The 27895-nt window shown below is 53.3% G+C and overlaps 2 protein-coding genes across 2 annotated transcripts; both read left to right on the plus strand.

Moving 5' to 3' along the window:
* The first annotated feature begins 877 nt into the window (after positions 1-877).
* LEMD2 (LEM domain nuclear envelope protein 2) lies at positions 878-12928 on the plus strand. The gene is made up of 9 exons (XM_041427097.1): positions 878-2325; positions 3459-3499; positions 4608-4683; positions 5885-5961; positions 6608-6687; positions 8501-8646; positions 9609-9710; positions 9791-9893; positions 10996-12928. Exons 1-9 carry the CDS (start codon positions 921-923, stop codon positions 11144-11146), a joined length of 2181 nt encoding a protein of 726 aa, XP_041283031.1. The 5' UTR covers positions 878-920; the 3' UTR covers positions 11147-12928.
* A 1462-nt stretch (positions 12929-14390) lies between these two features.
* Positions 14391-27233, plus strand: IP6K3 (inositol hexakisphosphate kinase 3). Its single transcript, XM_041427066.1, has 6 exons — positions 14391-14890; positions 18276-18617; positions 22273-22453; positions 23431-23603; positions 24231-24406; positions 25793-27233. The coding sequence occupies exons 1-6, from the start codon at positions 14794-14796 to the stop codon at positions 26243-26245; spliced, it is 1422 nt and encodes a 473-aa protein (XP_041283000.1). The 5' UTR covers positions 14391-14793; the 3' UTR covers positions 26246-27233.
* The last annotated feature ends 662 nt before the right edge of the window (positions 27234-27895 follow it).

A 27895-nucleotide genomic window follows, 5' to 3' on the forward strand; every position in this document is an offset into this window, starting at 1 on the left:
TCGGTCACAGCTTGGACTCAATGGTGTTGCAGGGATTTCCCAGCCTCACTGACTCTGGGATTCTGTGATTTATGTCGGGAAGGCACAGCTCAGCTCTTTCAGCTTTGTGCTCCTCTGGAGCCTCCCTGTCCCCACAGGTGCCATTCCTGAGGGAACACGGCGTGTCCTACACCCCAGTGTCACACATCCATCACCAAACCGTGGCACGTGGCCAGCCCTCAGCACCTTCAGCACCACTGCCCCATTACCTTTAATTAAATTCCGACATGACGCCATCGTATTTCAGCCGCTTTCATTGCTTTCTTTAGCGGCGGCAGCAAGAAAAAGCAATTACTGTTCATCACAGCTGTGCCAAAATAAATTTACAAGTCAACGCTTGGGTTTGCTGTTTTAGGTGTGGGGTGTGGAGGGGCCCCCCTTCCCGGGAAATATTTCATGGATCTGGATCCTGGTCCTGCCTGAGGTTCTGGCAGAGCTCAGCAAGTGGGCAGCGATGATGGAGACGTGTGTGGGGGTGGCAGGTGGCTGGGAAAGGGACGTTTTTTGCGAGAATGGCCCTAAAAATGTCAGAACATCAGGGTGAGTGAGACGGGAGCTGCTCCAGGAGCAGATGGGGGACAACCCATCATCGACACCGGCTCGTCGCGCAGATGAGGCAGCTTTCGCCCTTTGCTTTCCCCATTTCTCCCGCTTTTCCCCGGCCCCGAGGGAGCAGCGCACAGCGGGAGCTGCTCCTCCCTCAGGACACGGAGCTCGCACCCCCCCGTGACCTTCCCAACATGGCGCCCGCCCCCGCGCCCTTTCCCCACACGCCCCGTGCCCTTCCCAACATGGCGGCGCCAGGGGCGCGCGGGGCCCCTCCCAAGATGGCGGCGTCGCTTCCCGCCCGCGGGGCGCTTCCGGCGGGGCCTGGCGCGGCCATGGCGGAGCTGACGGACGCGGAGCTCCGCAAGGAGCTGCTGGCGCTCGGCTATCGCCCGGGCCCCATCACCGCCACCACCCGCAAGGTCTACATCAAGAAGCTGGGCTGCCTGCGGGCCGAGGTGGCGGCGGCCCGGCGCAGCGGCCGCACCGCGCCGCCCAGCCCGGGCCGCTCCTCCGCAGGGCCGCCGCAGGCCTCGCCCTCGCGGCAGCGCTCCGGCTTCACCGGCGGGGCCGCCCGTGAGAGTGAGGAGGAGGACGAGGAGGAGGAAGAGGAGGAGGAAGTGGGGAGGCCGCCCGCGTCCCGCTGGGGGACGTCGGGGGAAAGCGGCGCGCAGGCCTGGGGGGACCCCCGGGGGTCCCCGCCGGGCCGGGCCGGAGGCATCAGGGTTGAGGGCGGCTCGTCCCGGGACAGCCTCGGGAGGCTGAGCCCTTCGGAGCAGTGGGGGACGACTGTGGAGAGAGGTGGCGGTGGGCTGGGGGCGTCCCTGGCCGGGCACGGGGGGTTGAGTTCCCCCTCGCAGTGGGACACGTCCATAGAGAGGAGCGGGGGCCTTGGGGCGGACAGGGCCGGGGCGCTGAGCTCTGCATCCCACTGGGAGACATCCAGAGATGTGGCAGAGCACGGCCGGGGGCTCAGCCAGGGGCTGGGGGCCACCCTGGATGGGTTTCGGGGCTCCTCACTGCAGTGGGGCGCCTCAGAGAGGAGTGGGGGGCTCAGCAGTGGCCTGAGACCCACCCTGGACAGGTTCCGGGGGTCGAACTCCACATCCCAGTGGAGCCCCTCGGCAGAGAGGAGCGGGGGGCTCGGCAGCCAGGCAGGCTCGGGCTTGGATGGGGTTGGGGGGCTGAGCTCCACACCCTACTGGGGCTCCTCGGCAGGCTCCAAACCCCTTCCCAGCGAGGAGAAATCCAGGAGCCATTGGGGGACATCGGGAGGGGGAGTTGGGGCGCAGAGCTCCCGGGCTGCCTGGGACACGGCGGGGGACAGGAGGGGGCTCTCCTCCAACAGCTGGTGGAGACGGGAGAGCGAGGTGACCCCCAGCACCCAGTGGGGCTCCTCGGCGGCCCCCGGGAGGTTCAGCAGCCTGTTCAGGAGAGGGAAGGAGGACCTGGCTTCCAGCGTTGGGAAGGAGGCGGAGAGGGATGCGGGCAGCAGGGCTGGGGGGCTGATCCGGCGCTTCCCGTGGCGGGCAGCCAGCGATGGGGGGCACGGAGTGACCCCACGCTCCGCCCTGCTGCGCTCAGCGCCGAGGCAGCAGCCGGAGGGAAAGGGGAAAGGCTTGGAGTATTACCTGTCCCAGTTCCTGTGCCTCGCCAGCTTGGTGCTGCTGCTGATTTTTCTGGGCATCCTGGTGGTGAAGATGGCTGGGTCAGGCTGGCTGGACGGCAGAGAGGAGAGCTGTACGTGCACTGCTTTAATTCTCATTTAAACTTCCTTCCTCACCTGTCTTCCTGCTTTCCCTTTATTGCTTCCATCCCCATCACGTTTATCATTCTCATTGCCATAACCTGACATCTCTATTTCTGTCCCTTTTCCCATCCCTCCTTTTCTATGGGGAGCCTTGTTAGTCATGGGAAGCAAATCAAAAGTTTGCTTTTTCCAAACGAGTCTGGCCTTCAGTCCCTGAGAGCCTTGGGGTTTATGTGGAGTGCCATTCCTGCTGGGCCAAGGATGGATTTTATGGTGTGAGACGAGCTCTGTGTAGTACTTTGGGGTGTTTTTTTGATGTTCCCTCTGCCAGCACAGCCCTTCCCAGCCTTTATTCTGTCCAAGGAGGAAGTGCAGCAGATCAATTCAGCACTTCAGGTGTGGCAGAGTGTGTCACACTCTCTTCCATGAGAATTGAAAAGGGCTTTCCCCAGCAGCTGGTTTTTAAGGCAGAGTTCCCCAGCTGGAACAGCTGGAAATGGGGATTTTTTCAGGCTTTGAGCTGAACAAAGAAGGATTTGGGGGCTGTTTTGGGAAGGTCCTGGGCATGGGCACACTGTGCCCTTGGTGTGGGCTGGGAAAGCTGCTGCATTCCCAAAGCCAGGCTAAAACTGCCCATTGTCACTGGATTGTCCTGTTCCAGCTGTGACAGGAGCTCTGGAGGCAGGAATGCTGCCCGGGTTTGAGTTGTGCCAGGAGCCCCAGGAGCTGTCCAAGCCCTGCAGAGCCCAGAGCTGCAATCACCCCTCCAGAGGCTTCATTTCCCTCCCTGGCTGTGCTGGGATATTTCAGGTGACCCTGTGGGCAGCAAGAGGCAGCACTGGAGTGCAAAGATCAGCGTGAAGCTTCTCCTCAAACAGGAGCTGTTAAAACATCCAGTCCCCAGCTGAACACATCAATCAGCTCCATCATTGCTGTGGTTTTCCTCAGGGCTGTTCCCGAATCACCTCCTGGAGGGGCTCTTTGCATCTCCAGGTGTTGCCAGGGGTTAGATGAACAATAGCAGAACCAGGCTTTAAGTTGAGCCTGCTTTTAAAAAGATAATTATTTTCTTGATCAAAGCTCTTGTTTGCAGCCAGCTAACTCACCCTCTTCTCTCTCCTAGTTAATCTCTTGCCTGTGGATTGTGACAAAAGAACGGATGATGTAAGCATTTATTTATTTATCCTCAATCTTGTGAGCTCGCACAGAACAGTGATTATTCCAGGTAGTCTATTCCACCCATAACACTCTATCACTGTAAAATGATTAGTTCTATCGTTTTACAGAAAAAATTGGGACTTGATGAGTTGAAATTAATGGGCCAGATGAAGTTAGGAGTGTGTATGAGACTCTGAAAGATAAAAATTTAAATTCCCAATTATGTGAATCAATTCCTTTTTTAACAGTTGTACCAGCAGAAATATTGGTTTGCAATAAAACTGTTTTCAGCTTTAACAGTGTAAGATTTAATCCAGCTAATTCCCTGAGCTCCACCATGGAGTGCCTGCACAGCCCTGCTCCCTCTGTCAGGATGGATTTTTGGAAAAGCTGGGGCTGCCCCATCCATGGAAGTGCCCAAGGCCAGGTTGGATTGTGGATAAAAGGCACCCTGGGATAGTGGCAGTGTCCCTGCCCATGAGATTGGATAATCCTTTCCAACCCAATCCATTCCATAGTTCCATGTGCTGGTTTGGATGGGATATTGGGAATAAATCCTTCCCTGGGAGGGTGTGGAGGGGCTGGGATGTAATTCCCAGAGCAGCTGTGCTGTCCCATCCCTGGAGGTGCCCAAGGCCAGGTTGGACAGAGTTTGGAGCAACCTGGGATAGGGGAAGGTGTCAGGGGTGGAACTGGATGAACTTTAAAGGTCCCTTCCAACCCAGACATTCCATGATTAGGAGGGAGAAGGTTCCATGTTGGATTCTGAGTTCTGGTGTGCTGGGAAGTTCTGGAGGTGATGGATCCATCTGTGGTGGGTCCAGGGCTGGGCTGTGGGTTGGTGGCACTTCGTGGAACCCCAGAATCCCAGGTTTGGGATGGTTTGGGCTGGAAGGGATCTTAAAGCTCCCCCAGTTCCTCTGGGCAGGGACTGGCAGAAGATGCTCAGGGTCACTTGTGCCTGGGATGTTCCCCTGCTCAGGAGATGTGGAGCTGGTGGTGCAGGACTGAGCCAGGCTCCAGTGCTGTGGTTCTGTCTGGTGTCTGGAGCTGCACTCCCACTGTCCCCATGCCACTGCTGATGTGTGTCCCTGTCCCTTTCTGTGCCCTGCAGTTCTGCCAGGCCAAGCACAAGGACGTGATCATGGCCATGCTGCACGAGCTCTACAATTACCTGTCCGTGCAGGCAGGTGAGTGCCAGCACATCCCCACCCTGCTGAGCCTGCAGGAGCTGCCTCTCCCAGCTCCTGCTCGCTTCTGTCCCACTCTGGAGGGGTTTGTGGAACAGGCAGTTCTCTTTGAGGACTTCTGAGGCAGGCAGGGAATAGGAAAACAGGGGAAGTTGGGTTTATTTTTATTCTGAGTGGTGCTTGGCTAATGCACTCCTGTCACCCTGCCTGGGTGAGTGGGCCTTGTTTGTACTTGAAGTGTTGGGAGTTTCAGGTAGGATTGGTTGGGTTTGTTATTCTTTTCTACCAACAGCTTGAAATTGTCTTCAGGATAGAGGCAGGAGTGTAAACTGATGTGTTCTTACACATGAAGTGCCCTAAGAAATTGTCATTTGTGCTGAAATGTGACGACAGATGTGTGAGTGCCTCTCCTTTTCCTCATCACAGAGTGGGACAGGCTCTCTGAGATGAGGAGCTGACCCAGCACAGTCCCTACTCCAGGAGTAAATGCAGCCCATCACTGGTATTTTGGGATGGAGTAGGCTGCTAGAAATCCACTGTATGAGCAGGGACTTGTTCAGTAAGATTCACTGCAGTGGTAATCAGTGAAAGGGTTTCAGTTCCATTTTCTGCATTTCAGACGTCAAGGCTGAAACCTTTGGATACTGAAGCTGCACAGAATTCCTAAATCTTTTCAAATCTGACTTCGGATTTCCACCAGATTTACTTAGCACATTTGTTTAGTCAACTTGGTGAGGCAAGATTTAGAGGATTTAGTGCCTTGCCAGCATTCCTCTGCCTGGGTTGGAGGCAGAGCTGCCATTTCAGCTCCTTGGAGGCTTTTTGAACACTGATCATTAGCTCCACACCTGATACCTGGTGGCAGCTGTGGTTCTGTGCTCTGCAAGGGGCAGGAGCAATACTTTCCCCCTCATTGTGTGTTCAGCAGCTCTGAAGTGTCAGCTTTGATTGCCCTTATCCAGCAGCAGCTCTGAAGTGAGAGGTTTGATTGCCCTTATCCAACCTCTGTGCAGTGGCTGAGCATTTTATTAATAGTCATCTGATCTGCCTGCAATATAAATCTCACCCTGGAATCATTTTGCTCAGGGCTGGGGCTGATTGGAAAGGAGAGCATTTCTTGGTGTACATTCAGAGCCTGGTTCCAAGCTGTTCAAAGGCTTTTTTTACAAACATAATTTTTCTGTTTGACTTTTCTTACCAGGTAATTTTGAATGTGGAAACCCTGAGAACCTAAAAAGCAAATGCATTTGGGTTAGTGAGGTGAAGGATCACGTGCTGGTGAGTGGGCTCTGAGCAATTTTGTTACAACCCAGTGCTTAAGTCTCTTATAAAGCAATAAATAATAGACACTAAAACAATTCACCATCCATTTTGCTTCCTCATCCTGCTTTGATTCTCTCCCATATCTCTCACTTCCCCCTAGGCCAGTCCAGTTCTCAGCAGTTCTTTTGAAAATCATTTTCTCCTCCATCTCTGATTTCACCCCCTGTAAATCTTAATGGTTTGTTGTTTCACTGGAGCCATCAGTCTTGTGCAACCAGAAATTTCCCTGGATTGAGGGCTGGGCAGAAGAAGGATTTTTCTCTACTGCAGAGTGTCAGGAGACAGACTGCTCTGATCCAGCATTCCATTTCTTTCCTGGTAACCTGTCAGTAAGATTATGTTGTATTTAGTGGTTAGCCCTAACAGTCTGGGATGGTGTTATTTCACAGAGTGCTTCATGCATCATCTCCCCAGCCAGAAGACTTTAGGCCAGGCAGACCTTCAGGCTTAGTTCTCCTCCCTCCAGTTTGCAGAATCCTGATAAGAATTAACCTGGGGACAGCCCCTATGGAATGAGTTCTCCCACTGCTGTAATGAAATCATGTTGGTCAGCACTTTAAATGAATGGAGGGTTAATCTTCTTATGGCTTCCTTTGCACAGAATGTAACTGGCAGTTCCTCACAGAAGTTTGAAGCTGCCCTGCACTGGATACTGAACAGCAACAAGGATTTGGGAATTTGGTGAGCAGAAACCCCCTGTGTCAAAGTTAGGGATCTGCTGCTACTGAACAACAACAGGGATTTGGGAACTGGGTGGGCAGGAGCCCACTGTGTCAAAGCTGGGCATCTGGGTGTTGGCTGGGGTGGAATTTGAGAGGGTCAGTGGTGCCCTTCAGCTCCCAGAGCTCGTTGGGCTGCAGCAGGTGGGCTGGGATGGGCTGGGATGGGCTGTGACTGAGCCTGCTGGGCAAACTTCCAAAGGAAAAGGACAGCCCTGCAGCAGGGTGGGAACTGGGCTCCCTCCAGGAGTGTCATTCCCAGCCCAGGCTGTGGGACACTGTGTCCAGGGATGTGTTGCAGGTGAGATGGAGATGGGAGGTCAGGGCTGCTTGTGGCCATCAGTGGTTGTGTTGTGCCTCCTGTGGAGTGGTCCTGGTGTCCTGCCCATGGTCCTGTGCCTACAGCTCTTCCTTAACTTGCCCACGAGGTCACTTTTCCCAGAGTCAGCAGCCATCATCACCTTCCTCTGGGAAGCGTGGGCTGCCTCCAGCCTGCTCTCACTCTAAAGCCTTAACAGTTGTTTGCATTTTCACGTTGCTAAATGTGTCTCTGATTAAGTGAATTGCAGCAGTTGTGGTGCTGGGGTTGGTGGGCAAGCTTGTTGGAATTCCCACTGCTCCATTTGCTCTTAAACATTCCTGCAGCTGCTGCTGTGATCCACGGATCAGACGGCGTCTGCTGCTTTGATTCCTGGGCTGTGCAAATTCCCAGGATGGGGCACGGCTTCCTCAGGGGCAGGGCTGGATTTGTAGGTGGGCTGGGATGCAGAGTTTTCAAATTTTGTGTTTTTATACTCCAGCACATTTCCAGTCAGAAGCTGTGGGATACAATATCCTCCCACTTTTTATTTTGTTAATTAGCTGCTCTGCTGGCTGGTCCCCAAACAGCTCTGCTTCCCCGGAGCTGGTGTGGCAGCATCCCCAAATCCCTGCCCCTGGCATTTTTAGCTACATGAGATTATTTTTTAGTTGCTAGTCTGAGAGGCAGGACTGAAAATGAGCTTTGCACTGGGTGATTCTGCTCCATGTTTTAAATATTTCCATGGAATTTGAGTTGTAAATAAGACAAGGGGTGGGAAACAAACGTGTGTTGCAGCTCCTGCAGAACCCAGAACAGGCTGAGCTCTCTGCAGTTCGTGAGCTGAGCACCTGTAAATTGAGCAAACCTCTTTTTCTGATGGGCTGTTCATAATTAGGAGCTTAAAAAATGCAGTCCCCTTTGTTCCAGTTCCCCTGGATCTGCTGGCTGTCCCTTGGACCCCTCGGTGCCTGTGTGCTCTGGGAATGGCTCAGTGTGGAGTGAGCCTGGCCTTGGGAGCAGCAGTGCTGCAGGGAGGGGAGCTGAGGGCTCTGCAGGGCTCTGTGCTGCTGCTCTGCCACCCTTGGAGCTGCTCCTGCTCCCAGCCTGGGTCCCCCAGCTCCCACTGCTGGGGCTGAGCAGTGACTCTGACTCAGGGAACGTTTCCATCTCCGTGCTGGGAGGTGGGAATCCAATTCCGAGTCCAATCTTGTGCACGCTGAGAGGGGCTGTCAGAGAGGCAGTGCAGGGATACTCAGCGTGCCAGTGGGAGCTGCAGCCCCACTGCCTTCCTGGAGCCACATCCATCCCTGCCTAAGCAGTCATTCCCAAATGTTCTGGCAGGAGGCTCTGCCTGGCTGTGGGGGCATTTCCTGCGAGCAGCTGCATCCGCAGTCTGGTTGTTCTCCCGGCCTTGATTAAAGACTGCAGTTGCAGCCTGCTCTCTTCAGTAAGATTTTCTTCCTCTTCCCATCAGGTTGAAAGGCAGGGACCTGTCTGAGCCTGTTTCCAGCGTGGAGGAAGTGTTCTGCCTGGAATCTGCCCACCCCCAGATGGGGCTGGGCTGCCGCTTCCGCCGGGCCGTGGTCACGGCCATCATGAACCTGTTCCTGTTCTTCTGGAGTAAGTGGCTCTTGAGGCTCAGCTGCAGGGATGAAGCCCTGTGATCACACATTGCTCAGCCATAGGAAACACCTAACAGAGGTGAAATAAATCTGCTGATGAGTTAATGTCTAATTAACCTTTGTTCTGGCAGCACAGGAGACCCACAGCCCTCCTCTTGTGCTGTGAGTGCTTAAAAGTTGCTTTAAATCAGGCAGCTGATGAGCTCTCTGGGTATTCCTCAAGTGCCCGTTATTATGGGCTGCAGAGTAAGTGTGTTAACTTACCTTAAGGAGTCAGTTTTTCTTTTTTTCTTGCTCTGAGCTCCCAAGTCCTCCAGCCTCTTTAATAATGACTTGTAGCATTTCAGGGTTGGAGGTTTTATTGGAATAGTCTGTCACGCCTCAGCTGAGACAGGGGTTTTACCCAGCGAGGTGATAACGAGAGCTGTGTGACTGCAGGAGTTTCTAATCCAACCTGACAGGGTGGGGGTGACAAGGGACAGTTCTGTTTATTGCAGACACTGAAGTCCTGCTGGGGGCATTGTAAGTGCTAAACCTTCCATACACATCTCCTGCATTTTGAGCTGCCACTGGAGCCCCAGGCTTTATTTCCCTATCCAGCAGCTCTCCGTGGAGCATTGAAACCTGACAGTCTTCCAGAGTGATCCATGTAGGGGAGGCCTCTGGCAATGCCTCCTCTGGGATTTGCAGACCTGGGGCCATGTGGTTGTGCTGAGGTTTCTTTCCTGAGGGCAGCTCCATGCTGAGGCTTTCCCACCACCTCATTCCACATCCCCAGGAGCTCCTGTGCTGCAGCGGGGGCAGCACCGAGGGGTTTTTGGGGTGCAGCTGCTGTGGGGAACAAAAGGAATCACTGGGATTCAGTTCCAAGCAGCCTGGGTCACAGTGTGAGACCTAAAACTGCATTCAGCAGGCACACAGCTGCCAGTTCCTGAACCCCCTTTGTTTTTAATCTCCTAGGTCTGATAACCCTTTGGGGCATCCTGCTCTACCTCCGGTATCGCTGGCGGAAGATGGAGGAGGAGGAACAGGCCATGTATGAGATGGTGAAGAAGATCATAGGTAGGAGCTGTGGGAGCACAGGGAGCCCTGCTGTGCTCCTGCAGGGTTGAGCCTCACTGCTGTGCCCTTCTGCCCTCCAGCTGTTGTCCAGGACCACTACAAGGAATGGGAGCGGAATTTGGAGCGTTACCCCTACGTCGGCATCTTCCACGTCCGGGACAGCCTGATCCCTCCTCAGAGCAGGTGAGCTGCTCTGGGCACTCAGGAGGGCTGGAAGCAGCAGGGTGGGATTCAGCACAGCTCCAAAATCAATCCCTGGAGCTGCTCTGCAGGATGAGGTTGGAGCCTTTGGGTTGGGAAAGGCTTGGGCACAGCTCAGGCTGTGGCTGCACCTGGTACAGATCAGTGTGCCAGCCTCAGGGCTGGTACTCGGTGCAGTGCCACAGGTGTGTTGTCCTTCTTCTGTCCAGCAGTACCTTTGTTTGGTTTGCTTGGATCTGGAGCTTCAGGTGTCCTCTGCTTCATCTGCTGGGTGTCTGATGCTCTCTGCTTTCCCAGCCACCTTACCTGGCTCTCCAGACCAGAACGGTTCCCATGAGCTGAGCAGGAGATTTGGGCTCTTCTGCAATGATTGTGTGCCTGGAAAGGAGCCAGTTTGAGTTGTGCAACTGGGAAGGGAACTGGAGTGAGATGATTTGGTTTGGGGCATTCTCAGATTGGGTTTGGGGCTTTCTCAGGTTGGGTTGGGGGGATTCTCAGGTTGGGTTTGGGGCTTTCTCAGACAGATGTTGTGGTTGAGGTCATTGCTTTGTGGGTGGTGGGGCTGCAGGGCTGGATCCTCTTGCTTTGCTCCATTTCTGCAGGGTTATTTCTTGTGTTGTGGTTAAATGGAGCTGCTTTGTCCTCCTGTGAAGTGTTAAACATCCTCTCTCTGTACCAGAAACAGGGTTCCTTTTCCTACAAGGGATGACTGCAGCTGTTTGAGCCATCCCTGGGTGTGAGATGCTCTGGACAGCTGGATCCAAAGCTGGGGTGAACATCAGGGTGTCCCCCTGGCTGAGATCTCTGTGTGCAGGAGCAGGGAGGGCGATTTGCTCATCGAGCCTTTGCAGCACAAATTGATGGCAGAAATTCAGGGCACTGACAGAGCCTCTCATCTTCCCCCCAGGCAGGATTTGTGTGGCCGTGCCCTGGTCTGAAATCTCTAAACCAGGGTTTGTTTGATGCCCTTTTCTGCCTGCACAGGGAACAGCAGGCAGCCAAATCCACAGGCACAACTTGCTGTAGGCACGGAAGCACAACCAGGCTTGAGGTTTCTCATTTATTTTCTTGCTGTTCCTTGCAGAAAAAAGATGAAGCGGGTGTGGGAGAGAGCCGTGGATTTCCTGGCCTCCAACGAGTCCCGGATCCAGACAGAATCCCACAGGGTGGCAGGGGAGGACATGCTGGTGTGGAGATGGACTCAGCCCTCGTACCTGTCGGACTCGGAGCACTGAGGGCAGCAGGAGGAGCAGCAGGGTGGGACATGGACCCTGTGCAGGCCTCAGGGCCTTCTCTGGTGGTGGGAGGAGCAGGGCCTGGCCCAGGGTTGGGGGTTGCACGGCTCTGTTTGCTCTCACTGCTGAAACTCTCCAAACACACACGTTCAGGGCAATACTGGCTTGGAAAGAAGATGGGCTTGAGCTGGTGGGAAGCTGGGATTGCACCAAAGTGAGCCTTCCACAGAGAGCTGGCTCCCGTGGCAAGCAAACAACAACCTACAAAGAATAACTGCACACCCCTCTCGAGGCCTGGGGGGGCTCTGCCAGAGCCTGGGGGTGCAAAATTTGACCTCAATTCTGCAAAGGCCAACTGGTGGCAGAGTCCATCAGGGAATGTACTGAAAGATAACATTTCCCATGGAAACATTAGGGTGGCAGTTGCAGGCGTGTCTTTGTTTGCATTTGTTTTTATCAGTGCAAAGACAGTGAGGAAGCACTTGCTGCTTCCCAGCAAAGAAAATGTTTTGTGTTGGCTTCATCCATCCAAAACTGGGAGAGGGGGAATTGGGTGAAGGTGGGCCTGGAGAGAGGGGAGAGCCTGACGTGCCTTGGTGGTTTGGGCTGGGCTGGGGGTGGTGGAGGAGAGTTTGTGATCCTGTTACACTTTTAAGTCTGCAGTCTGCGTGCTTTTTTATTTTTTGGGGGCGTGGGGGGGGAATTTGGGTGGAAAATAAAGGCTATAGGAAGCTTCTAAAGGCTCTTTGCTGTGGCTGCAGCCCAGGCCTGCTCCGTGGCTGTTACAGAGCAGCTTTGGGAGGGCTCAGTGCTCGTGTTTGAGCTGGGCAGCTGCAGTGTCTGTGTTTGTGTCAGAGCAGGGACGTGCCAGCTCTGGGACTGTCGCTGTTCCTGCAGCCCCTCCAGGTCCCAGGAGCAGCCTGGCTCTGTCCCAGCCCTGCTGCATCGTATCTCGTGTCTGTAATCACTTGGTTACTTCAGCTTCTCTTTCTGTCCAGTGAAGGAGTGTTTGTTTCCCAGGAAATGGCACCAGTGTGTGGCAGTTCAGGCTCAGCAGAGGAGCTGCTGCTCTGCTCTTCCCAGGGCTCTGCAGCAGCTCCTGAGGCTGCAGGACCCAAATCCTTTGCTGGCCTCGGGCAGGAGGAGCTGCAGAGTGAAGCCAGCAGTGATTTGAGCCCTGTAGCCCCTGGGTGTTGCTCTCCTTGGGGACATCCTGGGGCTGGATGCTCGGATTGCTCCTGTCCGGGGGGCACAGCCCTGGGCAGTGATGCCACTCCAGGTGTGTTCCTTGTGCCTGCTCACCTGGCAGAGTCTGCAGCTCTCCCCACGTGGGTGGATCAAAGCTCTCCAGGAGCAAAACCAGGAGATCTTTCCCATTAAATGGGAATATCCTGCATGGAGGGGGCTCTTACCCCAGATTTTGGGGTGTGGGTGTTTGGGCAGGAGACTCAACAGCTCTTCTAGGCAAGGGACCAGCCCCTTGCACTGCAATAAATTGGGAATAAAGGCAACCTTGATTTTTCTCACACGTATCAAGATCACCACTGCTGCCAGAGAAATCCTCTCAAACACCTGTGCCTCTGTTCTTAAACCTTTTTAAACTCTTGGTGGGGTTTGGGTGAGCTTTTTTAACCGTCCAGAAGCGCAGAGTCAGGCATTGCTGTCATCCTTTTGTATTAAACCCGGTTTTGTAGAACAAACTTCAATGGCTTGGTGCTGTTTCTATGTTCCATTTAGCTCTGTAAAAAAAATCAATATCAAAAATAAATTTATTACCAATAATGTACTACTTTTTATTTGTGCTGAGACATCACAGACTGTGCTTCTGCTTGGATCAGGTCGAGTTCCAGCTCCTCCCAAGCTCTGGGGTGTGGCAGGAGTGGTTCCCCACCACTGTGTGACTTCTGTGGGAAGGGGTGACTCACGTTTGGATGAATTCATCTCCTCTGTGGCCCTGGGTGACAAAGGGGATTTCCAGTGGCTCAGGAAGGGGGTGGCTCCGTGGCCAGCAGGAGCTGCCTCCTCTCTGCCTGCAGTTGTTTTATGAGATTTGGGAACAAAGGGAGGGAATCGGTGCAAGGCTGATTCTCCTCGGGCCCCACGTTCCTGGTGGGATGCTTTCACCCAGGTGAGGTTGCTAAGTTACAGCTGGAATCTGCTCAGGTTAGGAAATGGTGCTGCTTGGAGCCATTCCATGTGCCAGGGGCTGTCTGATGGTGGCTGTGACTGTCACCCACACCGTGTCCCCTGTTCCATCTCTCTCCAGGCTGGAGCAGCCCCATTCCATGCCATACTGGACTGGGAATTCTGGCAGTTTTCCTGGGAAAAGCAGGTTCTGCCCCCCTGCCCTGCTCCCCTCCCAGCCCCCACTGCCAAGCAGAGCTGCTGAGGGCCCTTTCCCAATTTCCTGCAAAACAAATTTCTGTAATGAACCACATTTCTATAAATAACTCATCCACTGGAGCTGCTGCATCCCCTCCCTGTCAGGGAGGCAAACGTGGCCCAACAAGGGCTCTGAAATGAACCCAGCTCTTCATCTTTTCCTTTCCTGCTTCCATTTAAAGCCCTTCCCATGGGATGTTTTTCCTGCTGCTGACACGACAGCTGATTCTGCACCTTATTGATGGGCATGGAGTCAGGGCATGGGGCCAGTTCTCCTGGAAAGATCCACAAAGCCAGGCCTTGGGAATCTGGGTCTTTCTTTCATCCCAGCCTCTGCCCTCACCATCAGTTCGATCCCTCTGCTTGGCCTGAGCCTGGTTTCTCCCCTCCAGTTAGTGGGAATTTCCACATCCACAGATCCTGATCCCAGCTGTGAGGTTTTCTTCCCCAGCATTTCCCCCATGGCATCGCTGGGGGCCCCAGGCCTGGGCATGGCTGTGCTGAAGTCCCCACGTTCCTGCTGGGGCCTGGGGGTGAGAGTGGGCACCGTCCCCTCCTTGTCTGGGTGCTGCCCAGGCTGGCTGTTCCTTGTGATTCCCTAAAAACCACGTGGATCCCATTTCTTTGGGGTGCAGGGGCTGGCAGGAGCCCTTGGCACTCGCTGTACAGTTCAGTAAGGCCTGGGGGGACACGCTGTCCTTGAGGATGGCTGCAGGGGACAGTGTGGCCCTGGCAGGAAGCTCCCTGGGACTTTTCCATTCCCATCACGGCTCCCAGCTCTGACGCGTCTCTTTTCCCCTTGGCAGGGCTGGAGCTCTGGATCCACTCATCTCCTTGCCCAGCTTTGGGCAAGCCCCAGCCTTCCCCCGCTTTGCCCACACCCTTCCTTTGCCACGAAGGGGATTTGGTGTCCCCCCAGCCCCTGTCACCTCCCCGCGCCTCTCCTCCCGCATCTCCCTGGGCTCTTCTTCCCGGTGGTTTATGAGCTCCATCCCTCTCCCAGTGTCAGCCCTCTGTGCGGGGAGGTGACAAACCCGAGCTGAGGGGGGAGTTCCTTGGAAAACAGATGGACAAATCCCCGGTTGTTTTCCTGGAGAGCCGATTTCCCAAGCCAGCCGGAGCGCGCGGCCGGCTCCTCTCGTTCCGTTCCGAGCCCTCGCACGCGGTTGTTTCCCTGTCCCACCCAGGCTGTCCCTCCCTAGCACAGCCCCCTGGAATGTCAGCTGGACATTCCGGGCTCCTGCCAGCGCCGACGCAGTCGGGCCATGCCCAAAAGTTCCCTCATTCCTCCCTCTGGAGCTGCAGCGAGAAGCAGCGAGAAGCCCGGCCCAGGCAGCCCCCGGCGGATACCTGCACGCCCAGGTGAGCTCCGGGCTGGATCCCAGGCCAGGAGGGATGGGGCAGGATGGGCACGGCTTTGGATGTGGCTGGGATGTTGTCAGGAAGGCAGGGAATGGGAGCAGCAGGGACAGGCAGCACTTGGAGCTGGTGGGAATCTCTGCAGGGACCCTGCAGCTGGTGGCTCTCGGTTCTCCATCGTGCTTGTGGAAGTGTTGGGCTGGGAGAGGGGAAAGGAGGTGCTGTGGAAGGCAGAAAGTGGGCAGGGGGGTGAGGGAACCTGTGCCCTTTTCTGCAGAGTGTGGTGGCACTGTGTCTGTGCTGGCACCGGATCCTGCGGTGGCACCGTGTCCATGGTGGCACTGGGTCCTCGGGTGGCATTGTGTCCTCTGGTGGCATTGTGTCTGTGGTGGCACCGTGTCCCTGGTGGCATTGTGTCTGTGGTGGCACTGGCTCCCTGGTGGCACTGTGTTTGTGGTGGCACCGTGTCCCTGGTGGCAGTGGGTCCTCTGGTGGCATTGTGTCTGTGGTGGCACTGGCTCCCTGGTGGCATTGTGCCTGTGGTGGCACTGTGTTTGTGGTGGCACCAGGTTCCAGCTCTGGGGCTCCACACAGGGCTGGTGGGGCTCCAGGTGAGCTCCAGCACCGGGAGCTGTGCACACACAGACCTCAGCCACGAGCTTTTCTTGCCTTTTAATGAAGCAAAGAATCTGCAGTGCAGTGCTTGGACCCCAGCTCTGGAGCTCTGGGACGCTCCAGGAGCAGGGAGGTGGCCACGGGAGGTGACACTGAGAGCACAGGCCTGTGCACAGAGCTCTTGTGTTCAGAGGGATTTTGTATTTTAATTTTCCTGGGTGTTTCTGCCACGAGGACCCAGCTTGGCCTGGCTGTGCATTCCCCCAGGGCCACACGAGTCCTGTTTGGGATGGGATGGGATGGGATGGGATGGGGTAGGTGCCACTCAAAGTTTAGAGAATTGAACCTGCCCAGTTCCTTTTGGCTCGGTTTGGAGTTGAGATAAACAACCTGTTTCACTGAGACTCCTTTGCCATTTGGCCCTGCCTGGGAGCAGGGTGGGAGGTGACAGTGCCAGTGGAGCAGTGCTGTCCCCAGCACTGGGGCAGAACTCATCCAGCTCCAGCCCTGCCAGGAGCAGGGACACCTTCCATGGTTTCTCCAAAGCCCCATTCCTTTCCTGGAGAATGGAACATTTCTCTTCTATGCAGAGGAATGTTCTCCATATCCTCCTTCCCTGATATTTTCTGGCTCACTTCCACCTGCAGCACCTGAGCTGCTTTTGCTTTAGCTGGGGGGAAAAAAAAAAAAACCACTGACAGATTCTGGTTTTTCTTGGAGGGTCTTGATTTATCTGTAATTCCGTGTATTTTTAGTGACGTAAATATCTCCTGGCATTTGAGATACCTTGAGCCACTGGAAGTGATTTATTTCCAGTGTCTTGTTTCAGGGGAGCTCAGCGTTCACAGGAACATTTATCTGCTCCGAATGGATGAGCTGCTTCCCAGCAGAAACTCCCAGAAAAGAACCTCCTTCTCCTACTGCAAATCCTGCTCCGAGTTTTGCTTGGGAGAAAACATTCGGGAGCTTCATCAAATTGTGGATGTTTTTTCCCCAGTGCTGAGGTTGCCAGAGCTGTCAGGGGGTTGTGGCAGCTGAGTCTGAGCTTGGACTGTCTCAGAAGCAGGAAAGGATTTAAGTCGTGTTGTTCCCTGCTCCAAAGAGGTGTTATGACAAATCCGCTTGCTTTTGGCTTTTCTCCTTCTTTTTAAGGATGAGAGGAAGGGAGGGCGCAAAGCCACACAAAACAAACCACAACAAACCTGCGGCTCCCGAGGCAGAAAATCCTCTTTAAAAATTGCCACAACTTAACAAAATGCTTTTATTAACGGCCAGGAAAGCTCCGAGGAGCCGCTTTCTTCCCGGCTGGAAGGAGCTCGGCTCGGGGGCCTGGCTTTGTTCCTCTGGGAAAGATAATTGTAGAGCAGGAATTCCTCTCCAAGGAGGAATAATGGGAGGGGAAAAACCCCACCCTGGGGGAGATAAAGGAGCGTTCGGAGGTGGGAGTGGCTCTTCCCTGCCTTCATCCCACTCCATCCCACTGCTCCAGGCGGGGAAGAGAGCAGGCACCTGCGCCAGGTGCTTTTCCCTTGGGGGTTAAACCCAGAGGGGAGATTTGAGCATCCTGAGTTGGAAGGGACCCAGAAGGATCCAGCTCCTGAGCTCTGGATCCTTCCTGCAGGATGGGGAATGATCCTGGCTGCAGGGAAAGCCCTTGCCCACCGTGGAAGCTCCAGGTGCCTCCAGGAGGTGCCACCACCCCTCTGCTGTCCCCTGGCTCCCGGACAGGGAGGGGTGGCAGCGCTGCCCGGGTCACATCTGTCCCGTGGGGCTGGCAGGGGTAGAGCTGCTCACCTGGCAGCGCATCCTGGAGGATTTCCTGGCAGAACTGGATCTTGCAAAGGCATCCTTGTCCCGGCACTGGGGTTCTGCTGGCAAAAATGGGGTGCAAAGCTCCCCCCCACCCCAGGTTGTGCTGAAGGTGGAGCAATCAGGAGAAAGGGCCTGTGCTGCCATGGACCCGTCCTCAAATGATGGTTTGAATAATTTTTTTCCCCGTTTCTGTGAGTCTGGGATGTGGAGTGTCCATCTCTGGTCCTTTTTGTCGTCCTTGGTGCCTGTGGGATTCAATTCCTGATGTCCACGAGGGTTTCCTGGGAGGAATGGAGAAGGAGCAGGTGTTGCTGGGTGCTGCTGCTGGGGATGCACCACAGATGTGCTCCGTGATTTTCCACATTGCTGCTTTAGAGCTGAGACTTGTTGCTGTCAGAATCCAGAGGAATTTCTGGAATCAGGCACAGATCCTTGCTGGGGGCAGGGTGGAAAGCTGGGTGTGAGCCCTGGGGGTGCTGCTGTGACACATCCACACCCCCCTGGGTGTGTGCCAGCCTGGGAAGGAAATGCTGCTGCTGCTGCTCAGGTGTTCAAGGACAGGGAATGTCCCACACTGAGGTTTCTTTGGAAGGTGCAGGAATTGCTCACCCCTCCTGCAGTTTTGTAGGGCAGGGGATTTGCAGGAGCTTTGCAGCAATGCTGCTGTGCAGGGAATGTCCAAGGGAAGGCCTGGGACCACCCTGTGCCTGTGGGACAAACTGGGTGTGTTCCACAGCACCAATGCAATCCCTGATCCTCCTGCCTTGATGAGGTCACTGCTTTAATTCACAGCTCGTCTGATCGCTGTCTCTTGTCCCCAGGAGATCAAAACTGGGGCTTTCCTGGGCTCTCTGTGTCAGGCTGGGGCTCCCTGCCAGCCCCTGGCCACTGACAGATCTCATCCCACCCAGCTGCTGGGTGACCCTTCTCCTCTAATTCCTTGCTTCTCTCTGTTTTGCAGATTCCATTAGTGAAAGGAGGAAAACCCAGCGTGGGGGAAACACCAGAGAGGGCGAAAACTATCCCAGCCCTGCCTGTGGCAGCCTGCGTTTCCCAGCCCCGTGTGCTGCTGCTGCTGAAGGGTCTGCAGCCCCCTGGGCTGTGCCTGGCACCATGGTGGGTCAGAGCCCTGCCGAGCCCAGGGCTGCTGTGCTCCTGCAGCCCTTCGTGCACCAGGTGGGCGGCCACACCAGCATGCTGACCTACGACGAGCACACCGTCTGCAAGCCCCTGGTGTCGCAGGAGCTGAGCTTCTACGAGTCCCTGCCCCTGGCCATGAGGCAGTTCACGCCTCAGTACAAAGGTAAGGGGAGTGCAGAGCTCTCAGCTCCCTAAAAAGCATCCCCAGGTGCTGCAGGTGAGGCCTTTCCAGGCACAGAGGGTTTTCCTGCTTATCCCTCTGCTTGCTGCCCCTGAATATCTCAGCCCCTGGAAAGCAGCACTGGGAGAGCATTTTTTTAAGACATCCTCCCTCCCTTCTCTTTCTTATTCCTTCAGTACTTTCTGCTTTTACTGCCAGACTTGTGCTGCTCATAAAGCTCCTGACCCTGGCTTTTGGGGGAGGCGAGAAGCTCGGTTGTCACGTAAAAACTTAAAATATCTCTTGGTCCTTCGGCATTACAGCAAAGAGCTCAGTCAGCCACGGCTCCAATGTGATTCCAGCCCAATCTCTCCTTTTCCCAGAAAGTCAGGGGCCTCTGCAGATTTATGGGACAATATTAAAAAGATGCTTAAGGGAGAAAAGTTTCCTCTGAGCGGTTTCCTCTGGCAGGAGCTGGGGTTTGGTGCTGCAGCACTGGGCCCTCGCTGATAAAGCTGTTAAACAGTCCCAGTTTAACCAGTCCAGGGGTGCCCTGGTTATTCAAACCTTTGTGTCTTTTCTTCTGCTATTTCAAATCCCAGAGAATTTTATGATGAGGGGTAATTAAAAAGCAATTCTCCAGTCTGGCACTGGGCTCAGAGGTTTATTCGTCTCCTGGCTGTCCCAGCCCTGCTGCCAGGCAATTAAAGACATGGAACGCTTTCCTGTGAGGATGATGAGGGGGATGATCCTGGTGGCTCCATCCCCCATCCACACGTATCCATGTACCTCATCTCTATTTCTGGGCTGTGGGAACCATTATGTAATGGTCACATTCTGTGCAACGGTGACATTCTGTATAACGATGACATTCTCCACAATGGGGATCAAATATCATCCAAGCCTCACCCTGAGCCTGTAGCTTTTCCTGCTCACCTCACCCATATCAGGCACTTTGGTGACCTTGGGACCAACTTTTATCCCCTTTGAAGGCCCTGCCTTGTCCCAGTTGAGCTCGCAGGGGGATTCTGGTCTTGTTTTCCAGCCCAGTTCTGCTCAGGTTCCCAGCGCCCTCGGCCGTAGACGAATGCGCTTGTAAACACAAAAATAAACCCACGAGGGCAGAGTTACAGAATGAAACATCCTGAGAGCTGCTGGGATGCCACCAGCATGGTGACAGCACCCAGAAATACCCTCTGGCTCCTGGCTGGTGCCGGCAGGAGGGACACTGGGGTGTCAGTGACACCAAAGGCCAGCACAGACAGGCACCCAAAGGCTTTGCAGGGATGTTTGCCCCCCGCAGCAGAGGAGGAGCTCTGGGGGTTGTCTGCCACACACAGGTCATGGCAGGACACCTGCAAACCCCCGTGGAATCCCCCCCGGAGACAAAAAGCACTTTCTAGGCTGAGCTGTTGGTTTTTTGAGGACTAAATTTCCAGCTGGGAGGAGGGAGAGGATCGCATTCCCTTCCAATTTAACGCTTGGTTCTCGCCTTTGAAAATCTCCCCATTAATTTTCATATTAATGGCTGATATTTAACAACTCTTACTTTCACGCTATGTATGAGTTTTTTGGGGCCAGCCCGTCAGCACTATGCAAATGAGCACAGCCCTGCTGACTGCAGGCAGGAACTGGGACAGTTTTTAAGGTTATGGTGTTTGCAATCGAAGGCTCTGGTCGCCTCCCCGTGACTTTTTAAAATGAAAAAGCCTTTGATTTAGGCAAAAGACACGCTGGCTTTTTTTTTTTTTTTTTTCCTCATGCCTACATCCCCTGAAAATGTGAAGCAGTCATCCAGGCTCAGAGGAGATTTGTTTGCTCTCAGAAATATGGATTTTTTAAGAATAGGACTCAGGGAAAAGGTAATGCTGGAGCCTGAGAAAGGTGGAACTCCCTGAGCTCACCACTGAGGGCTGGGAGGGCTAAAAATATTCCTTTTTCCCCTAATGAAGGTTTGCAGCCCCTCAGCTCCCTTGGCAGAGCAGCCTGGGTAGATTTTCCCCCCATTTCTGTGTCATGTCAGCCTGTTAACCCAGCCTGTTCACAATAATGCTGATTGTACAGCAGAAGGAACCAGGAATGGCTGTGGTGAGGGAAGAGCATCCAAACCCAAGGTTTTGGGGTGCAGGACCCGGGGTGGGATGGGCACCCCAGTCCAGTGGGGTGGCTGCAGGGACAGTTCAGGGGGGAAACCCCTGAGGCAGCAGAGCCCAGCAGGCACAGGAGGCAGAGCCTCTGCTCGGTGTTTGCTCACTGGGATCACACTTGGAATGGAGAGAAGGGGCTTTGAACCTTTATTTGCTTTGGCACCTTTGCATGGGAGAGCAGAACTGTTTGTTAAGCTGCTGAGATCATCTCCCCACATGCCCAGCAGACCCAGTGAGCATGCCCTGGGCACAGCTGGATCCAGCCCAGCTCTCCCTGTCCCCAGCTGGGCTCTTTCCAGTGCTGCTTTTGCTGGTCCCACTGCCCAGTCCCTGGTCCCTGTCCTCTCTGGGGGCTGGCAGCTCCCTGACCCCCAAATCACAGCATGAACCAGGCTGGAAAAGACCTTTGAGATCACCAAGTCCAACCTATGACCCAACCTAACACCTCCTCAACTAAACCACGGCACTAAGAGCCTTTTTTAAACACATCCAGCCACAGTGACTCCACCCTGGGCAGAAGATTGCAGTGCCCAATCACTCTTTCAATGAATAACTATATATTTTTTTAAATGTTTAACCTAAACTTCCCGTGGTGCAGCTTAAGGCTGTGCTCTAAGAAGGCCCCCGGAGCGTGGGGATGCTCAGGGAGCCGTGCGGGAGCGGGCTGGCGTTATCAGCCTTTCCCAGAAAGGTCAGAGCCGGCGGCGCTGCGATCCATGGCCATTCCTGCGCTGTCACTTGAGACGGGCAGACGGCCGGCCCCGTGCCAGGGATGGGCTAAATCCGTGCTGGACTGGCTGGCATTTGAGCCCTGTGATTCCTGTCAGAGTCAGGGAAAATTGCAATGTTCAAATGCAGAATGGTGTTTTAAGCACTCAGGGTGGGAAAAAAAAACCTCCGGTCACAGTCCTGGTCCCTGCGGGGCACCAACACAGGACGTGTGACACTCCAGCCCCCCATGGGATAGCTGGGTGCTGGTTCTTGGCGCTGGGGGAAGGACACGGCCATGACAATGTGTGGGCAGCACTGCCAGCCCATGGCCACGTCCCTGCCCTGCTCCTGGGGCTCTCCAGCTAAAAGAAGCAGTTGGCACGCTGGGTGTCCTTGGAAAATGCCTTGTCCTCAACCCTCCCTTTGCTTCCTGCCAAGGAAAGATGTTTCCAGCCTTGTGCTGTCTTTAAAAAGCACTGAAATCTGTTGTGATAAATAAGCTGGGAGCTCCTGATCCGAAGCGGGGGGCTTTTCTGGGTCACCTGGGGCACAGCAGGGCTCCGAGGGGTGGGGGACAAAGGAATGTGGGGTCAGAGGAGGCAGGTTCCAAACTGAGCCTTGAGAGGGGGAACACTTGAAAATCCTGAGAGTATTTTCCAGGGTCTCAGCCTAATGATGCTTTATTGGGCTTGAAATCAGAGTGGGATCAGTGAAAGGCCACCAAAACACGAGGTGGTGGCCAGGCCTCCGTGATACCCCATGAGCTCATCTCTGTCTCCTTTATTTTCCTCTCTGTCCAGGCATTGTGTCTGTGCACCTCAAGAAGGACAGCCTGGGCAACCTGACCCTGATTGCCAGCCCTGGCCTGGGCCAGCCGGACAGCTGCGGCCGCCTGGACAGCGCCGGAGGCGACCCCGCGGTCACCTTGTGGCACAAGTGCAAGTGGAGCCACACCCAGGTCACCAAGACCTTCAAAGACAGGTGAGGGTCTGTCACTCCCTGCAGTCCTCCTGGCTGGCATCTGAAACTTGGGTGGGATGGCTTGGGATGGGTTTGGGATGGGTTTGGTGGTCCAGCTGTGGGTTTAAGGCAAAAGGACCCAGCCAAGGTGAAGAACAGCAGAGCCAAGCCCTGTGTGTGTGTGATTCTGCTCTTCCCTGGTGTGGGGACAGAGCGAGGTGGATCTGGGATGTTGTTGTTCAAATATCTGCCCCAAATTCTGCTCTAAACCCCATTCCTTGGAGCACAGCAGCCTCCAGGAGAGGAGAGGCCATAGGAGAACAGTCACTCAGCACGGAATGTCCCTTTGCTGGCAGCAGAGGGGCTTCAGTCCATCCCATCCCATCCCACCCCATCCCAGGGGAGAGCTCTCCCAGGAAGGCACCCAGTCCTCCCAGCACCTCTGCCTTCATCCCAAACTGGTTCAGAGCAGCCCTGGGCCACCCAGGACTGGAGGTGGAATATCCCTGCTGCCTTTGGAGTGGTGGGAGTGGTGGAGTTGGGATGAACAAGACTAAGGAATGGCCCCCCAAGAAGAACAGATCTTCTCATCACTCTTTCCCTCCCTCCCTCCATCCCCTCCTTGGAGCCAGCCCTTCCAAATTGGGAATCATTCCCATTGTTGGACCATTTGCCTGTGCTGTGCCCATTAGGTGGATAAATAGAGATCCCTGGCAGCTGAGGCTGTGAATGGCTTTTCAAGGGAGCCAGCACACTTTAAATTATAATGAAAAAAAAAAAGTATTGGCAGGGAGCAATAGCTGGCTTTCTGAAAATTACTGTTATGGAGTAACAAAGGATCTCTGCAGGTTGGATATGATCAATATGGTTCCTTTGAGAGTCCCTGAAAATCCACCTTATCAAGTTTGAGGCTCTACAGGAAAAGAAAAAAATAGGGAAGAGAATATTCTCCTCTAGAGCTTATAAACCTGACATGTCCCTTTGTGTGCTTTGTCTAGCTGCCCTGGGAAGATGCTTTTGAGGACAGACCTTCAGTACCACACAGATTCCCTTTTGGAGGATGCAAATGGGAAGCAGCCAGAAAGGAAGAGCTACAACCCCTGGGGACTGCACTGTCACCGGCAGCACCTGAACCGCATGTCCTCCAAGCACAACGAGAACAAACTTCATCGTATCCTTTCTCCTCTCTCCCCTCCAGCACAGTCCTGGCTACAGATAACAGCTGGGAACCAGTGTAGGGTTTATTGCAGAGGAATGCATCCTCTGCTCTGCACAGACTCTGGGAAAATAAGGAATATTCTCTGTTATCTTCTAAAAAAAAAAAAAAGAAAAAAGAGAAAGAAAAAAAACCCATTTCCCATAAAGAGTTCTCAGCAGAAGTCAAAGATCCCCTTGGCATACATTTAAAAACACAACTATACAGGAATTAGCAGCTGCCTCGCCTTTTATTTTCCTATTACACTTCATTACCCACCAGTCATGTGAGTAATAGAGTTTAACAACTTCCCCCACCCACCGGAGCGAGCTCAGCACCTAGGGAAGGTGTCAGAGTGACAGCCCAGGGCTACGGTGTCACTGGAGAATGGAGCTGTTGGGGCTTTAATTGGTAGGGCTGTAGTACAGTAAATTAACTGAAATTGGCAGCGAGAGGCCCATAGCAATGACACGTCAGAGAAATTGGCTGAGAAAGTCTCATTACAGTTGTGAGCTGTTATGGAGAGTGTCAGCAGTTGCTTTGATTTAAGGCCTCTTTCAATTAGAATTTAAAAGTGTTGGGTTTCCCTTTACTCACGCTCAGAGTTTCTCCTGCTGGAAAACGTGGTGTCCAAGTACAGCTATCCCTGCATCCTGGACCTGAAGATGGGCACTAGGCAGCACGGGGATGACGCCTCAGAGGAGAAGAAAGCCCGGCACATCAAGAAGTGCGAGCAGAGCACCTCGGCGTCGCTGGGCGTGCGCATCTGTGGGATGCAGGTAACGCCTCCATCCCCTCGGGGGTGTTGGTTCCCCCCTTGGTTCCTCGCTTGGAACCAAGCTGGGATCTCCAGGGGTTCTTGGCTGGTGTGAATTGAAGTTTTGTTCTCTTTTCCTCCCCTCAAACATGGGCTGTGAAAAGTGGGAATCCTTGAAATCAGAGGGTTTTGGGAGAGCTGCAAAAGGCAAGCCTCAGAAACAGCAGAACTGAGCAGTAGCCTTAAGATTTGTCAGCAGAAAAGGAAAATGTAAGAAATAGGAATATAAAGCAGAAAATATAAGAAATAGGAATTAAGGACAAATAGAACAATGGTCTGTGTATTAATGCTTGGATAGAACAACTCCCTAAGAAACAGAAAAGTATATCTAGCAGGATATTAGGAAGAACCCCTCTGATTTTAAGGATTCCCACAGCCACTCAGCTCTGTGTCCTCTCAGAGAGGGTGTCAAATATGGCACATTTAGGGTGAGCCTTTCTCTGTGCCACGGGCACCAGTGTGAGCAGCTGGAACCCTTCACCCCATCTGAGAAGCTGCTTTTACACACAGATTCCTGCTCAGCTCATGGCTGCTTCATGAAAAAACCCCAAAAGCACCACATTGCCCCACTGGTGCTTTCACTGAGCTGTGAGAGTCAAGGGTTCATTTTGAACTAAATTTCTGCTGCTGGAAATCCCCATCCTTCCTCCTGGAAAGCCAAACCACACGTTTCTCTTACTCACTGTTCTCAAGCAGGTTTCAAAACACTGCCTGAAGGATAATGAGAATAGAATATAAAGCAAAATATATAAAGTCAAAACACATGTCCTTTTCTCATCTCTGGCATCTTTGTATGGGCAGAGTTGAACTTCAGTGGTCATATTGATCCTTGGAGTGGCTACCTAGAACAGAGGCTATAGAGAGTTAAGAGAATAAAGTGGGTATTTATTAAAATTAATAGATACACCTTGGGCAGTCAAAAGCCTCCCAGAGGCTACACTCAAGGTGGAAGATGGTCACAAGTTTTTCAGACAGATATAAGCTTGGTCTATTTGCATATTAGGGGTTAATTCTCCAATTAGAGCTTCAGGTAATGAAGTCATATACCCCCAGTTCACTCCTCCCCAACTCCCTTTTGTTTATACTTTGCTTTGTTTATACTTTGTTTATACTTTGCTGAGGGCCTGAGGCTGTAGGGTGTCCTTGGGTTCCAGGCCCAGAGGAATTGTTTTGTCTGACCAAAGTGTGTCAGTGTCAAGTGTTAACTACCAAAAGTTTAGAGTTAGGCACTAAACGCAGCACAGGATTTGAAAAATATAAAGCCTAAAATCTTTATCTCCAAAGCATCATTTGTGAATCCCTCACCACTCAGGATGATCTTATGGATTATTCCTCTGTTCCCTTCCAGGTTTACCAGGCAGACACGGGCCATTTCCTGTGCAAAGACAAATACTACGGGAGGAAGCTCTCCCCGGAGGGATTCCGGCAGACCCTGCGGCAGTTCCTGTGCAACGGGAACCAGCTGAGGAGCGACCTGCTGGAGCCCATCATCCTGCGGCTCAAGGCCCTGCTGGCGGTGATCAGGAAGCAAAGCTCCTACAGGTTCTACTCCAGCTCCCTGCTCATCATTTACGACGGGCAGGAGCACAAGGAGAGCGCGGATCAACACCTCTCCTTCCCAAAAACTCACGGCACGAACCCCTCCAGGGTGGATGTGAGGATGATAGACTTTGCCCACACCACCTTCAAAGGCTCCAAGAGCAACCCCAACCCCACCTCGTACGATGGGCCGGACCACGGCTACATTTTTGGCTTGGAGAACCTAATCAAAATCCTTCAGAGCCTGCTGGAAGGCAAGTGAGAATTTCTGTGAAACGGCCTGGATTTCCTAGTGACTGATAGCCCTGAAAATCCCACCTGGGGTCGGCTGTGTGGGACCCTCCGGCCGCTGGATGTGGCACGGAACGAGCACGGATCAGTCGGGAAGTGCTGGAAATTTTCCGTGTGCCGTCACTGAACTGAAGCGTGGAAAGCAGAGAGCTGGAAGAATCTGCTCTCTCTGCCATCCATCAGAAGATTTATTTTCCTTTCTGGTTTTACTGCTGTCCTTGATTTATTTGTGAGCCAAAGAAAGCATTACTTGGGAAGAGTCTTAATGATAAACCAGGAGATGCTCGCCCCGCAGCCGAGCGGGAGGAGGGGGTTTGAGGCAGGAATGAACAGATGGAGCTTCCATTTGGAGCTTCCCTTCCTGCTCCTGCTCAGGTGGGAGGGAAAAACACCCTCCAACATTCCCAGTGCCCCTGGTCGGGATTCTCTGTGCACGTGTTCAGACCAAGAGCTGCACCTCACCCAGCTTTAACATCCCTGTGGGGTTATAGCAGGGAATTTTCCATGGATTTTCTAGGAAAGATTCTCCACTGGGGCTGGAAGTGTGGGAATGTGATGACTCTGTCAGGTATCAGCCACAAAAAACATTCACATCAAGGGATTTTTGCTTAAAAAAAAAACAAAACAAAAAAAAACAAGGAAAAAAAAACAAGAAAAAAACAGTCTGAGATTGAGTCAGGGACTGGACGTCAAAGGTCACCCAGAAATTCTTTGATACAAATGCTCTGTGTGTGTGTGTGTGTGCGTGTGTGTGTGCGTGTGTTTGAAGGAGACAGTAACAAAAGACTCTTAAAATAATGTTTACAGCTTTTGTGGACAGATTTTATTATTATGATGGAACAAACACAATTCCTTCCTGCATGGTGTGGGAAATCTGAAGGAGAAGTCCTTGCTCAAGGAATAGAGCTACAAAACTCCACTACTGGGGAGAGGGGATATAAATAAAATTGTGGAAGTAACTCCCACCGTTGTCCATCTCTTTTTCCCCTCCTGCAGCATCCTTGAGGTACATTTATCCTTTGTTTAAGCCCATCATTTTTTTTTTTTTTAGAGAGCTGTTATTGCCACGGGTTTAAACACCAGATCCCAAGGGAAACACTTCACTTGGATTTACAGCAGAAAGCTGGGGGAGCTGCTGCAATTTATAGCTGGAAAATTTAAGACATCTGGCCCAGTTGTGTGTTTTGCTTGGCCCGGAGTCCACCTGGGAAGACTCTTGTTCACAGTGCTGGGTTATTGCATGACCACAAACTGTAAAAAAAAAAAAGCCACAAACACTCAACTTCAGTAGAGGTTGAGCCCCCTCCTGCAGCATCCTTGAGGTACATTTATCCTTTGTTTAAGCCCATCTTTTTTTTTTTAAAGAGAGCTGTTATTGCCACGGGTTTAAACACCAGATCCCAAGGGAAACACTTCACTTGGATTTACAGCAGAAAGCTGGGGGAGCTGCTGCAATTTATAGCTGGAAAATTTAAGACATCTGGCCCAGTTGTGTGTTTTGCTTGGCCCGGAGTCCACCTGGGAAGACTCTTGTTCACAGTGCTGGGTTATTGCATGACCACAAACTGTAAAAAAAAAAAAGCCACAAACACTCAACTTCAGTAGAGGTTGAGCCACAGAT

This window comes from Onychostruthus taczanowskii, unplaced genomic scaffold (assembly GCF_017590055.1).
Source record: "Onychostruthus taczanowskii isolate IOZ18803 unplaced genomic scaffold, ASM1759005v1 scaffold97, whole genome shotgun sequence".
In the NCBI taxonomy this organism is placed as follows: domain Eukaryota; kingdom Metazoa; phylum Chordata; class Aves; order Passeriformes; family Passeridae; genus Onychostruthus; species Onychostruthus taczanowskii.